General features: G+C 43.5%; 2 protein-coding genes across 2 annotated transcripts in view; one reads left to right on the top strand and one right to left on the bottom strand.

The window, feature by feature from the left end:
- LOC135516825 (low-density lipoprotein receptor-related protein 8-like) overlaps positions 1–6,095 on the top strand; it is a 200,529-nt gene extending 194,434 nt beyond the window's left edge. The window contains exons 18-19 of the mRNA XM_064940961.1: positions 571–639; positions 2,201–6,095. Of these exons, the coding sequence (XP_064797033.1) occupies positions 571–639; positions 2,201–2,547 (416 nt within the window). The 3' untranslated portion in view covers positions 2,548–6,095. The remainder of the gene's footprint in view (positions 1–570; positions 640–2,200) is intronic.
- A 1,424-nt stretch (positions 6,096–7,519) lies between these two features.
- Positions 7,520–15,345, bottom strand: part of LOC135516841 (KN motif and ankyrin repeat domain-containing protein 4-like) — a 31,173-nt gene continuing 23,347 nt past the window's right edge. The window contains exons 7-10 of the mRNA XM_064940962.1: positions 12,825–13,044; positions 12,426–12,568; positions 10,218–10,418; positions 7,520–9,049 (exon numbers count right to left, since the gene is read on the bottom strand). Coding sequence (XP_064797034.1) covers positions 8,951–9,049; positions 10,218–10,418; positions 12,426–12,568; positions 12,825–13,044 — 663 coding nt within the window. The 3' untranslated portion in view covers positions 7,520–8,950. The remainder of the gene's footprint in view (positions 9,050–10,217; positions 10,419–12,425; positions 12,569–12,824; positions 13,045–15,345) is intronic.

Below are 15,345 nucleotides of genomic sequence, written 5' to 3' on the forward strand. Positions count from 1 at the left end.
CATATGGAACCGCTCTCATCAGGTGCGCTGTTTAGAATGATGTTTTCCTGCGAATTTCATTTTGGCAAATGTTAGAAACTGACGTTTTATCGGCTATTTCATTACAGGGAGTTGCATGTTCTGTTAAGATGAATTACCATAGTCAAAATGGGATTGCTGAGCACCGTGGGTGGACACCCTAATGGGTTACAAACCCAATCCATATGGGTCTGGTAAATTTCTCAAATGGCCGGTAAATTACAATCTTCCCGGTCACGTTGTCTGGTGCCACATTTTCCTAATGGAAACCCTGTTCCAAACGCACACACACCTAATAGCAGGGCTAACCACGCTCTCTCTCTCTCTCTCCCACTTTTATTTTCTTCTCTGACACTCCCTATCGGTTTTTCTCACTCTCTCTCTCTCCTTTGTCATCCTTACTCTGTAAAAAAAAAAAATCTGTCTCCCCCACTCCTCTCTCTCTCCCCTCTCTCTATCTTATGGCCCTCTCTCTCTCCTATGTCCCTCTCTCGCTCTGTCACTCCTATGTCCCTCTCTCTTTCTCTTGCCTCCATGCCGCATCCTCTGTAGCTGGAAGTGAGCATTTTCTCCTGGGGGAGAACCTGACAGTGGCAGTTCTGGGAGTAGTCATCCCTATAGGTAAGTACATGTCCTCTATCTGTACCCCCACAGGGGCTGCTTCTCCTGTCTGACCGGCTATATTTAGTCTACTCCCTACTATGCCTGGGTTCAAATAGTATTTTAAATCTTTCAAATACTTTGAGTGTTTGCCCTAGCCTGCCTAGAGTGCCAGATGTAGGGTCCATTAAGCCATAAATGTTCAATCAGGCATAGATAAAAGTAGTTACAATTATTTCAAATAGTATTTGAACCCAAGCTTGCTATATTTAGTCTATTGTCTACACTATCCACTGATCCTGGTTCAGTTTGGACCAGAGGGACCATGCCTCGAGACATGGCCACTCAGAAACCATTGTGTGTCTGTGTCTTGACATTCTGCCACTGCATATCCATTCATTTATTGTGTGTTGGGTGCGTTCCAACCAAAACAACCATGGTGGCAGGCGGGTTTTGTTTGGATATATTATTGCAGGCAGTCAGAAAACACGCATTCCAAATGGAATAATACTGACTGAAACAGTGGGGGAGTACATGGATTTGTCCAATAAGAAACGCTTATTTCTTTTTTAACACAACCCTATGCTACTCTTCTTTTCTGGGGGCGCTGATGGCATATTGAAGGCATTTAGGAAATGCCAGTCTCTCCTGCCCTTCTAATGACAAGGGTGATGGGCATACAGGTCAGCGGGGAATTAGCCAATCAGTCTAAATAACCCAGCAATTTTTGGGTTGCCCCCCTTCACCTGGCAATGCCTCTCCTCTGCATTAAGTATATAAATATAATATAAAGATTATATTGAAGTAGCAAATTAAGTCATGTTAGCTTCCAGACACACTTCTCGCTCAATACTTAAATGTATTAGTCAAATATACAACACCAAAAGATTATGTTTAATTTAACCAGGCAAGTCAGTTAAGAACACATTCTTATTTTCAATGACGGCCTAGGAACAGTGGGTTAACTGCCTGTTCAGGGGCAGAACGACAGATTTGTACCTTGTCAGCTCAGGGGTTTGAACTCGCAACCTTCCGGTTACTAGTCCAACGCTCTAACCACTAGGCTACCCTGCCGCCCCTGGTAAATTCTCAGTTTTATGAGCTTGCTGGAAGCGTGCTGGACAGTTGTGGTTCCTCTGTTACAAACCGTACTTCACAACCCAAAAGTCCAAATTCCCACTGTTTTTCATGAAATCTGCCTCAAGCTCAGTTTTGCTAAGATCTCTCAGAAATTTCCCATCTGGCTTGGCTTGGGGTCACGGGTACACATACCCTAGTTGGCTCGAGAAGTTCTGTGACAACTATATGGCTACCTGCCTACAAACCATGCTCTTCGAAGTTATGAGATTATTCCCTGATGATAATGTCAATTGATCCACCAAGCCAAGCACAGAAATCCCCAGCAAAAGGCCAGTTCGCTCCGTCCCCTCCCCCTCTGTCCACCCGCATGTCTTGATTTGCTATACTTCCACTCTGTGCCTGTCATCTCACGATGCTCATGGTCCGACAACATTAACACTCCTCCATCTTCCCCGTGTCCCCCCATCCCTTCCCCCTGCCACTGTGTGTTAAACGCATGCAGTTCCTATTGTTGCCACAGTGGTCTTCGGTCTGCTCTGCACTGGCGTCTACCTGGTTTGGCGGAACTATCGTGTAAACTCTACCAAGAGTATGAACTTTGACAACCCCGTTTACCGCAAGACCACAGGCGAGGGCGAAGAGGATGAGATTCACATCGGACGGACGGACAATGGCATGAGCGGCCAGCACGGGCATCACCCGTACCCAGTTGGAGTGGGGTGTGGCGTAGTCGGCGGGGGTGGAAATACATGCCCTCAGTTTATCGCTCTACCACTGGGTGGCAGTATGCCCGACCCGGGGACTCACTGGTACACGGAGCAGCCTATGCTGTCCACTACGGCTAAGTGAGGCAAAGTGGGAGGATGGAAACTAGACTAAATGGCTGCTCAGGGGGTTAATTTTCAAGATGGCCGCTGCTCAGGCGCACACACATACACACATGCACACACACACAGTACTAAGGTCAGGGGTCACTCACTGAGTCTGTTCAAAGGATGGACATATGATGTTCTCGTCACATCCAGCCATTCGGGACCATGCTGTGCGAATTCATCACACAAAATTGACAGTTTGACACTTTCTAAGGTTTATTTATGTTATGTCAGAGTTGGGGTTGGTTCGGTTTGAATTCCTGTCAATTCAGTTCTTGAATTCTCTATGAATCAATTGAATTTAGATCACTGGACTTGAGTTGCAACTGAGTCGACACCAATTCTGGATGTTTTTCATCCACTTTTGATCAATTTCAGCAGTATTGAGCTGTGCTATCTGTCTCACGTTTAAGGCCGAGAGGAGTTCCAAGAGAGTCATTTTGCCCTTGATGTTATATATCTATGCTCTCCATTTTATATCCCTGGTGGATCCTCATTCTCTGGCTTTTTAGGGGGAGGTTTAAAATGAGGGCAGCACCTTAGTTGATGGGACAATCTGTATAGTTTTAAGCTATTCATTCAACACGTTTTATTGTTCACCTCACGATTACTAAAGATGTCATGGTGTTTTGTTATTCTGGTCAGGGCTTTTGTCTTGGAGTGGAGTGAAAGGTTTGAGAGAGGTTGTTGTTGTTGTGTGTGTGTGTTTGCACTTAGGTGTGTGTACCTACTCTCTACAGTTATCCTTTGACGTTATCCTTATTGAACCTAAAAGGCTACAAGAGGGCAAGCAGGGCAAAGGGTCGTTGAGAAAGTTTTGTGGCAGCTTTGGGATCCAAAAGAAAGCGTAAGGCTTAGCGAGAGAAGCCTTTGTAGTAATTAACTGTAGGCTGGATTTTTATGCCCAGTGAAGACGTCTAGCTAGTGGCTAACAGTATCCGTGTTAAGGCTTTTGTGTGTGTCTACGACATGTCTCTAGACAATTAGGATGCGGCAAGTATTGCTGGTCAAATCTACATTTCATTTATACTCAGGCTGACTGTCTGTAGATCATCACAACGGTGAAAACGGTTCTACTTTGACCCTGCCACAGTGTCCATTGTCACGAGTAGATAGAGCCAATGGCGCTACATAGCCATGACAATAAATTCCAAATGCCTGATTGACAGCTAGCTAGCTTGCATTAGCATACAGAATATACATACATTTAATATGATGGATGACTGTATTTTTTGTAGAGCATATGTTAAGTTTAGCTATGGAGCACCCTTGTCTCTTTGCCGTTGGGAGTGAAGACTCCAAAGATTCTCAACAACAAAAGAATCCTGGTTAGCAATTGGTAGCCAGCTTAATTCAACCTGTAATTAAACTGACTTTAGCTGAGCTGCCTATCTAGTCAATCTAATTCCAGACTAGGTGTGAGTATGAGAAATCAAACAAACTATTACTATTAATCTCTTCTCAGGAGAAAGGCAGCTTAGATAGAATGTAAGTCACTATCACGTGGCAATATAATGCTCATGATGTCAACTTTGTGTTTATACAAACAAACCGAGTTTGTAAATAAAATTTTCATGATATCACTGCAACAACATGTCAATAGATGGACTAAAAACCAGCCTTTAGGTATGATAATGAGAAAAGAGTTGGCTAGAGCAGAATTAGCTAGCTCGAAGGCTAATGTTTAACTAGGCTAAAGCAGAACCAGATATGGCTAATGGCTACCAGGCTAATGCTTAGCTAACAGTTTGAGAAAAGCAATTAGAGGGTTGTTGTACTGAGGTGAATCGTTTAGGCTATTATTCTCCTCTCCTCTTTTTAGCTGTTTTCCATGGCCACAGGTGAATTTGTCATCTGTTATTGTTGATTTTATTTCCCCTTTATCTACTCTCTTTGTCAGTACAACACACACACAGAGTCACTCACCCTCAAGAGATCACACACAGGGGGTATTCTATTAGTGTCCCCATTAGCTGTTGAGATAGCAGCAGCTACTATTCCTGGGGTCCACACAGAACATGAAGCATGACATAATACAGAACATTAATAGACAAGAACAGCTCAAGGGCAGAACTCCATAAATTGGACAGAACTACAGAAACATTCACTTTACTAGGAAGATTACACACAGCATTACACACACTGCATACTCACTCGCCCTTCACAAACACAAGCATTACACTCACCCCAAAGACACACACACACACACACACACACACACACACACACACACACACACACACACCAGACACGCGAACACAAACATCCATGCCCCTGTCTTCATTCTTTGAGAAGATGTCAATGTGAGCTTTCATATAGGAGGCACTCAGTCAGTGGGAGGTCGACTGCTGACAAAAGGCCCGTCAGCTATTCTGGTGGCCGACATCACTGTGACAGATTTTTTTTTGCTTGCTTCCTAAATGGCACCCTATTCCCTTTATAGTACACTACTCTTTTTTTTTTTTTTACCAGGACCCATAGGGCTCTGGTCAAAAGTAGTGCACTATGTAGGGAAAAGGATGTCATTTGGGACACGTGCTTAAACAGTAATGAGGTTCAGTCAGGTTGGATTCTCCTGTCAGTAAACACAACTGTCTTTTGTCCACCTCTCCCTTTGTCCTGTCCCGCACATTGGGGATCCGCTCAGAAAATAGATATTTCTGAGTCCCCTCCATTGTAGTATTGTCGATCACGGTGATGGGATGAAATAGGATTTGGTAAGAGCCAGATTGAATAGGTGTGTGTAGTGGGGGTGGATATGTGTGTGTGCCTGTGTGTGTGTTTATGCATGTGTGCGAGTATTTGTGTTCATTTCACAGCCATATTGGAAACGTTTTGTACACTTTGTTGCCCAGCCCTCTCAGAATGCCTTCTGTATTGTGTGTGTGTGTGTGTGTGTGTGTCAGAATGAGTGCATGTGAGTATGTATGTTTTTGGGACCGGAGTAGCTGCGAGGGTGTTTTTTGAAATCATGATTTGTAAATACATTTTCATATTGCAAACCAGTTTTTGATAAAGTATTATACAATTCTTTAAAAGAAAAATATGTACATAAGATTTTAGATAAGAATAAAGTGTTGATGACAGTATATTAATTTATTTGTATAAAAGAGCACTGCATTCCCTGATTGTACGAAATATGAATTATCCGCCCAAGTGTTTTGTGTTGTTACTTGGTCTTGCTTCATTTGATAACATTTTCTCTTTCCTAATGTGTACTTATTTATCAGTACAAGTAATACAACGTGGTTCCTCCTCAATATCTTCCCGTATCTCATTGTTTCTCAACCCCAGCGTTTTATAATATCAACGATTGTTTTCTGGTGCCTTTTTTTCTCTCTCTTTTTTGTTGTACTGCTGTTTCGCTGTGGGAGATGGGTTCTTTTCAAGCAACTTCTGTAACATGCAAATAAGAACATCTGTACCCAGAATTGACAAAAAACGGTCTCGCTCACCTTTTTATTATTTCATGAAGTTGTTCTTAAATATCTATATATTGATATATAAAACTTTATTGCAAATCTCTTCCCTGTGTCTTTTTTTAAATCTCCCATCTCCCTTCTCTTAATATTTGTATCTTCATATGTTTACAGACATCATTTCTGTCAAGAGCATCTATCGAGACACACATACATTAAACTGACCAAGAATCTCTGGGTCTTTTGGCACGGTCTTATGTGGACTGCGTCTGCACTGCAGTTATAGAGTAGTCCATTTGCGATGCCTTCTGTTAAAATGGCGTAGCTGGCGGAAGACACTGGACATTTCAGGTGTGTATTCAAGAGCAGGGAGTGAGAGCGGCCGCGAGCAAACCAAGTCACAGACTCCGTATCGTTGCTAACTCGCAAAAATTGTCTCATTCCAAGAGGATGCTAACTTTTGAGGCAGCCATTTGACAGCCCGAAAAGTTAAAATCACCATTCATCTGCATAGTTCCTTTATGATCCCCATTTAAACAGGAAATCATGCAGGATGCATAGGGAGCCCAGTTGAACTTTGGGCCAGACAGGGATACGTCACAGATGTTGGTCCTCTTGACTAGAGCCCAGATGGACACCTTAAATCCGAGCCCCGTGAACACTGGTTGGGGATGAGGGAGAGGATGGAGCTCTTTATCCTACTGTGACAGTGATGCCTCACACACACACCTGATACCGTATGAATATAAATGACATACAGTATGTCTCTCTCTTTATATTTATGTGGTTTTGCAGTTGTTGTTTGATTCCGTAACAGGGATAGAAGTGTGTGTGGTTGTGTGTTGGTGTGCTTGCATGCTTATGTGCGAGCGGGCGTGTGTGTGTGTGGCTGTAATAGATACAGTATATTGCTGACTCAGTCTCTTCTTTGTGTGATGGGGATGCAACACTGCAGGCGTGGGGTCAGTGTGACAGACAGCAACAGGCATCCTGGGGATCCCGTGGGGAATTGTGGGGCTTTGCTGCCATGGCGATAAAGCCAACCACGTGCACACACACTCTCTCTTTCACTATCACACACACTGCCTCTATCTCAGTCTTATTTCTCACACACAATTTCCATGCAGCCAAGCCTCACACATACATACACATACCAGCATAGAGAATGAGACCTACTGGTCCAGTACCAAGAATTCATATAATCTATTATGGCTGACAAGGCATTGTATTTCAAAGTGTAAGCGCAAGGTGGATTACTTTGAATGCTTGTATGATTATTATAATACTAGTAATGGATTGGAGCTTTTCGTAAATGCTAAAAGCATTTTGGCATTTCATGGGGGCGGACTCACCTTATCCAGACGCACTGCTACCAATGAGTAGCACTCACCAGAAAGAATTGTGTGTCATATTACAAAGGGATTGTATACCTCCTAATCCCGTACATACAGAATGTACGTGTCTGAATTGAAAGACATTCAGTCAGGACAGCATTCATTGCATGCATGCAGTTATAACAGAATGGAAAAGTAGCGCCATCTGCTGGCCATTTATGTCATTACATAGTACAATGGATGTCATGTGTTTTGCCCCATATCAATACAAAATCATTGGCAAAAACATTTAATTAAAACTGTCATATGTCAGCAATTTTGCTTAGCTTTAAGAGTAATGCATACAAAATGAGTAGAGAAATCCACTGTCTGGTTTGTCTATAATGGATTTTGATAATAAGGAAACAAACTTTACCAGTATAGCGCACTGATATTTTAAAATACATGCAACAATTTGCTGATAGTGGGAAACAGTTCAATCCAGACAAGCATCAATGTAAATGTACTGCCTATTTACTGTAATAATTATCTCTAGCTGAATGAAATGCCCAGAGGGTAGTGGTGCAGACCTGAATACCAATTAGATTTGATTTCTCTGAGATTTCTATATTATCCAACACAGTTGCTCTCTTCCCTGTTGCACATGGTAGAGATGGTGTAAGGCGGAGTCAAAATAATAGATATTAAAAATAGAATCCCCACCGTACAATCACAGAATAAAGGCCATGTGAAGAGATGTAAAGGCGTTGACACACAGATAGGACATTGTCACTCCCCTAATGCCATACAGGGGATAACGACACTGAAACGTATACAGTACCAGCAGAGCAATCAACCCATCCACCCATTGGTGGTCCAGCATATACTGTAATAATGCATTTTCGAAAATAACACGGGGATAGAAGGCTCGAGGTCTCAAGGGCCTCAGTTTGGCTGTTTTTTAAATGTTTTTAAATCTCCCATTGTGGAACTCGGCTGACGAGTCCACTTTGCTATTTGCCCAGGTATGAATAGACACCTGGATCAATTTTAATAGGCAAGGACTAAAACCAGCAGACAATATCGCACTCCAAGTTTGGAGCAGTGCACACCTGCCACAATAACACTTCCACTGGCACACAAGAGTCTTAAAATCAAATGTTTTCCTGTCCAGGAACAGGAAGTGGACTGAAGAGCTAACTCCAAGCATGGTTGGGAATAGTGAATGATATTGACCTCCCAACCTGAACCTTAGTGGCCCAAGACGGAGATGAGAAGAGACACGGGCCACCTCCGAATCAGACGGGCAGAGGTGAGGGATCTTCGGCTGTGTCTGAAATGGCACTCTATTCCCTACTGTGTAGTGAGTGCACTACTCTTGGCCAGAGCCTAGTACTTGAAGTCAGTGAGAAATGCTAACATGACATGCTGAGCACAGTAAGTGGTGAGTGTTGGAGAAGTCAAGCGACAGCCAAAAGGCTACCGACACAGTTTTCTACCATAGCTTTTAGATGTACTTAGCTAGTTAGATTGTAGTCAAAAGTGCACTATATACAGTAGGGAATAAGTTGCCATTTAGGATTGGACATTCCTTGCACTGTGGCATCTGTGTCTTTGACCTATCCACGGGAACAGGGGGGTCAAGGTCTCAGAGAGATGTCCCAGCATGTGTGTGGTGGGCCTGGATTAGGGCTGTGATGTCACCGTAGGACCCCTGCTGGGCCACGAAGAGGGCCGTGCGACCACGCTGGAAGAGGAAGAGAGGAAAAGAGGGGGAAGAAAGCAGAGAAGGTCAACACTTGAGGTATGGGCGAAGGCAGTGTTTTCCAAACCTCTGCTCGAGTACCTCCATTTAAAAAAAATCTATTCCAGTACTAACACAGCTGATTCAACTAATGAAGGGCTTGATGATCAGTTAACCAATTTAATCAGGTGTGCTCGTACTAGAATACATCAAATAAGTGGAATGGGTGGGGGTACTTGAGGAAAGGTTTGGCACACACTACTAAGGTATGTAACCATGCTAAACGACAGTGATATAGACTAAATGAGAGAGAACGGTTGAATGCACATTCCCGGGTGAATTAGAATTTATACAATTAACACTTTTGCATCTAGGATAGTGTCAATTCAAGGCAGTAGGCCCTTCATCGTGAGAGCTTTCCGCTCCTCTTTTTAGTGAGCTAAGCGTGACCTGCCTGGCTAACGCTCTGCTAGCTCTCTGTGGATTAATGAAGCCTATTGTAGAGGCAAACCTCACTGGGCTACGACGAGCTAATCGCTGAGTCAAGGGATGCCCCCCAAATGGCACCCTATTTCCTATTTAGTCCACTACTTTTAACCAGGGCCCATAGAGAATAGGGTTCCACTTGGGACGCAACCAAGGTATTTGGGCTTTCAAATGCTTCAAATAGCCTAAGCTGCTCTTTCAGCAAAGGCGCTAATTCTAGTGAGAAAAGAGGGCTGACATCCTGTTCACATTGAATCTTATAATGGCAATACTTGGAGGCACTCTTATCCCCCCCAGGGGTGTATTTTGTATACTTGTCCACTAGGTGGCGCATGGTCTGGGTGTTGGATGTATTGCTTACTCCTGAAGTCGTGGTTAGTAACTGAGGGCCTGCAGGGGGGTGGGGGATTGTATGGGTGTGTGTGTGAGCATCCATATCTGTGTTTGTGTGTATGATAAAGTGCATAGCACTGTTAATCTGTTTCTCTTCCTGAGTTGTCCAACAGGCACAATGAGAGCCAGTGACATACTGCAGGCATAGACTTCCTGTTAGCACCAGATACCAAATCCTGACCTACTGCACAGGGCAAAACCTGTTTAAGATGCTACTACACACTATGCGTGTAGTGTGTGCGTCTATGCACTTGGGTTTGTGTATTCTCTAGTCTATTCATCCAACACTCACCTGGTCTGTGAGGCTGGTGTCACACTCGGCCCTCTCCAGCAGAAGCCAGGCGACGTGTGTGTGGCCCCTCTCACAGGCACACATGAGGGCCGTGGCCCCCTGGCGGTCCTGGACATTGGGGTCTGCCCTGCAGCGTAGCAGCAGACGCACCATCGGGCCCCTGCCATGTCTCACTGCTAGCATCAGAGCTGTCTGACCCCCCTGGAGGGAGAGAGATGGGGAAGAGGAATGAGGAGGGCCAAGCGGAGAATCATCTCAATATGCCGAGCTAAAAACTGACTGGCCATAAGGAAGTTGTGACAAATTCCTGGTGGGATGGTTCATCTTTAGGCCAGTCTTATGGGAGAATATTTTACTGTGTGTTTAAAAGAGAGAGAGAAACAAAGTATGCAGGCTTGGCCTATGGTGGTCATGAAATGTTGTCCGCAGGTTATTGTTATGCAAAAGACTTCCGGTCTCATGGTAATTGATCGTTAATGAACATATACACGTTTAGCGTCTCCGGGTCTCTGCGCATACAAGCCGCTGATGCACGTCTTTGGGACATTTGACAAAGTTGAATTAATCCATTTACTATACACCATCACAATAAATCCACGATTTATTTTAGGCAGGTCTAAAGAGACATTGTGATGTGAAGAAAATGTATTTCAAAAGAACAGAAAATGAGTTGGCCTACTTTATATCTGGCTATGCGCCGTGCCATAGGCTGTAGGCTGGTTCATTTAGCAGGCAAGATATGCTTATAAGTCCCGTACCATTATTTTATATTATATGATTTTATATTAAGAAGAATATAATTGATTTTAGCTGAATAAAATAGAAAGGATATATAATCCCATTCTGGAGAGAGTGCGCATATGATGTGGATATGTTTAGCCTAAAAGTGATCATTTGAAACAGGTCCTATATGCTAGATTTTGAGTTATTTGGCAACTTTAGTTGGGTATGATGCAAACCTTAGAATGTCTTAGAAATCAAAACATACCTATGGGTATTTATAAACACTTAATATGCATAAGGGTGTTTTAAATGAATCATCACCTTAGAAAGCGCTGTCCATTTCGTAGTGTTTGGCTTTGAAACAACATCCACAGCGACCATGTTTTCCACTCCGTTTCAACCTGTTGCTAAACTTCTTTCTTCAATTTGATCACAGTGAGCTGAATTTTAAAAGCATGATACTGTTTTGATGATAATAGACTTTGATGTGGTTTTTTTGCATTCATGTCAGAGTGGGTAGAGGGACAGTAGAGCCCTGAGTACCAGGCCATTGGCGACCCGGTGGTTGTTAGCGAGTTGAGTACTACCAACGCATGTCCAGAGTGCAGAAGAGAAGATTACCGTGATGGTCACGTGGAATGTTACTGCGGTCATGACTCATGACGACCGGAGTGGCAGTAATACAGCCACCACAACAGCCCGAGGCGCGGCCCATGGGTCCGTTAAGACATGTTATTATGGTTCTTGTGTCATTTGGTTTTTGATCAATCATGGAGAAGATTGAAGCTCTCTCTGTATGTGAGAGGAGATGAGAGGACAGAGGTCCAGGCAGCGGGAGAGAGCTCACGATAACCTCCAGTCTTCTGTAGCCATGCCAGAAACATAAGGGCATTCCTGCTCCAGTACCTTAGCCTGGTTAAACCAGACTGAATGCTGCTCTGGAACAATGGTGAGCACAGTGTTCATTCTGGTGTAACCAAGCTACTGGTTTCTCCCGCTGCTCTCAGTGGTACAGAGGTGATTCATCCTAACCCAGGCTGCAAGCTGTAAAGGTCAACTCAATATTTCCTCTCTCCAAAGCCGAGCTATAAGCCTCTGTTTATCAAAAAGCCCTTTTACCCTCTCTGTGAGCAGAATGACAGACCACTGGCCCTTGGTGCGGATTCATATGGTTTATAGTTTATAGTCTGCGGCATGACAATTGAAATCTATTATTATTCAAAACAAGTACTCACTGCACAGGTCCAATTTACTGTACATTACTTTGATGTTCCATAGCTATAATCATAATGTTAACTCTGTAACACCCACGATGGATTGTTGGAGCCATTCTTGTCTATTGCTTTGTGTTATGGAACCGTTTGGACAACACACAGTTATACATTTGGAATACCAAGATACTTGATCGTATAGTATATTATGTGCCATACAAGAGTGTTAGGAGGAAGTATGAGGTGTGTACTTGGCAGTTATAGAGGTAGTGACCTGGCTGGCTCGAGCGTTGACGTCCCCCAGCTCCATGAGCCTGCGGACCACCTCCATGTCCCCAGAGCCGTCCGGGGCCGTTAGGGAGGCCAGCATCACCGTTGTGTACCCTGCCTTGTTCTGGAGGTCCACCTCACACACACCTGTATGGGGAAGGACAAACACACACATACGGTGTATTGGAATGCTCAATACACAATGTCAACCTGTTAGATATGGAATAGTAAGTACAAATGTATAACCATTTAGATACACATAATTCCATACAATAAGTGTTTATGCTCACTCACTCACTCACTCACTCACTCACTCACTCACTCACTCACTCACTCACTCACTCACTGTCTTACCTTAGATTGCCCCATAGCTGTGTAATAACACACACACAGTGGTACCAACCTGTGTCCAGTAGCAGGCTGACGATGGGGTAGTTGGCATGGGATACGCTATAGTGCAGCACTGTGTTGCCGTTGTCGTCCGCCATGTTAACAAGGAAGGGGAGGAGCGAGGGCGTGGCCTTCCTCACCTCTCTGAGGTACACAGACACGGTATTGGCCAAGGAGTCCTCTTCAGCCGCCACCCGGAACCAATCTCGGAACAGCACCACCAAAGCCCGCCTCTGGGGAGCAAATGAAATTTGACCGTTTTTCTCCCCAAAATGGAGGGTAAGCTAGTCCTAGATCTGTATCTGAGGGCAACATCTATTCATAATGCTTGGATATTTCCAAGAGAAAATGCACATAGCAGAGAGTTTGAGGCCAATAGCACTAATGAAAGTGCCCGTGCTGACCACCCTACAACGTAGCCTTAACAACATCCAGCATGCTTTATCTGACCTTGACCTACTACTCAATACCAACAAAATGATGTATGCTCTTCAACCGGAACCTACCTGCCCTCCTAACATTCTCACCCTGAACGGGTCTGAGCTAGAGTACTGTATGTCGACACTTATAAATATCTTGGTATATAGCTGGACCGATCACTCTCATTCCATACCCACGTCACACACCTTAGGTCTAAAGTTAAATCCAGAATTTGGTTTCCTCTACTTCAACAAAAACATCCTTCACCCACACTGCCATGCGCATCCTTGTAAAAATGACCATCCTGCCAATCCTGGACAATGCAATGTAGTTTACAGGCTCGCCCCTAAAACCTCCCTCAATAAACTAGACGCCATTTACCACACGCCAACCGCTTTCCCACTGGGCACAGACATCAGTTCAACGTCTATTCCACATTGGTTTAATTGAAATGACGTGGAAACAACATTGATTTAACCAGTGTGTGCCCAGTGGGTTGTTACCAGTCCCCCTTTCAACACTCTTAACTGTGACCTTTGCACCCTGGTCAACTGGCCCTCATTACATACAGTACACGACGCCAGACTCACTGCTACCAATTTATTTACAAGTCCCTCATAGGCAAGTCCCACCTCTACCTCAGCTCACTCCTCAACATCCCCCACTACCAATAGCATCCTGCGCTCTGGTACTGTAGATACAGTGCCTTGCAAAAGTATTCAGACCCCTTGGATTTCTGTTACAAAGTTGGATTAAAATGGACTTAATTGTCTTTTTTGTCAACAATCTACACAAAAGACTCTGTAATGTCAAAGTGGAAGAAAAATGTTTTGAATTTATTTTTATGATTATTAAAAGTCATGGCATACGTATTCAGCTGCCTGAGTCAATACATGTTAGAAACACCTTTGGTAGCAATGACAGCTGTGAGTCTTCTTGGGAAAGTGTCTAAGAGCTTTGCACACCTGAATTGTGCAATTCTTCAAGCTCTGTCAAGATTTCGGGGATCATGGCTAGACAGCCATTTTCAAGTCTTGCCATATATTTCCATGCAGATTTAAGTCAAACCTGTAACATGGCCACTCAGGAACATTCACTATGTTCTTGGTAGGCAACTCCAACGTAGTGTTGGCCTTGTGTTGTGGGTTATTGTCCCGCTGAAAGGGGAATTACTCTCCCCGTGTCTGGTGTAAGGCATACTGAAGCAGGTTTTCCTTAAGGATATAGCCTGTGCTTGGCTCCATTCAGTTTATATTCATTCTGGAAAACTCTCCAGCATTTGCCAATGTCAAGCATACCACAATGCTTTAAAATAAGGAGGCAATTACTCTGCGGTGTGTTTTATTCGATTTGCCCGAAACATAAGGCTTTGCATTTAGCCCAAAAAGTGTATTTGCTGTGTTATTTTTTTGCAGTATTACTTTAGTGCCTTGCTGCATACAAGATGCATGTTTTGGAATATTTTTATTCTGTATATTTGTATTGTTATTTTCACTCTGTAATTTAGGCAATTATTGTGAAGTAACTACAATGTTTTTGATCCATCCTTAGTTTTCTCCCATCACAACCATTCAACTCTGTAGCTGTTCTAAAATCACCAATGGCCTCATGGTAACATCCCTAAGCAGTTTCATTCCTTACCTGCAGCTCAGTTCAGAAAGACGACTCTATCTTTGATGTGTCTGGGTGGTTTAATAGATATTCCACAGCATAATTATTATTGGCACATTTTACTGCTGAAATAATTTAGGCTTGGCTAAACAAAGGCTAAATACACTGAACAAAAATATAAATTCAACAAAGATGTTACTATTGTTACAGTTCATATAAGGAAATCAGTTAGTTGAAATAAATGCATTAAGCCCTAATCTATGGATTTCACATGACTGGAAATACAGATATGCATCTGTTGGTCACAGAGACCTTAAAAAAACCAGTCAGTATCAGGTGTGAACACCATTTGCCTCATGCAGCGCCACACTTCTCCTTCACATAGAGTTAATCAGGCTGTTGATTGTGGCCTGGGGAGTGTTGTCCCACTCCTCTTCAACGGCTGTGCAAAGTTGCTGGATTTTGGCAGGAACTGGAACACACTATCGTACACATCGATCCAG

This window comes from Oncorhynchus masou, chromosome 3 (assembly GCF_036934945.1).
Source record: "Oncorhynchus masou masou isolate Uvic2021 chromosome 3, UVic_Omas_1.1, whole genome shotgun sequence".
Classification (NCBI taxonomy): Eukaryota; Metazoa; Chordata; class Actinopteri; order Salmoniformes; family Salmonidae; genus Oncorhynchus; species Oncorhynchus masou.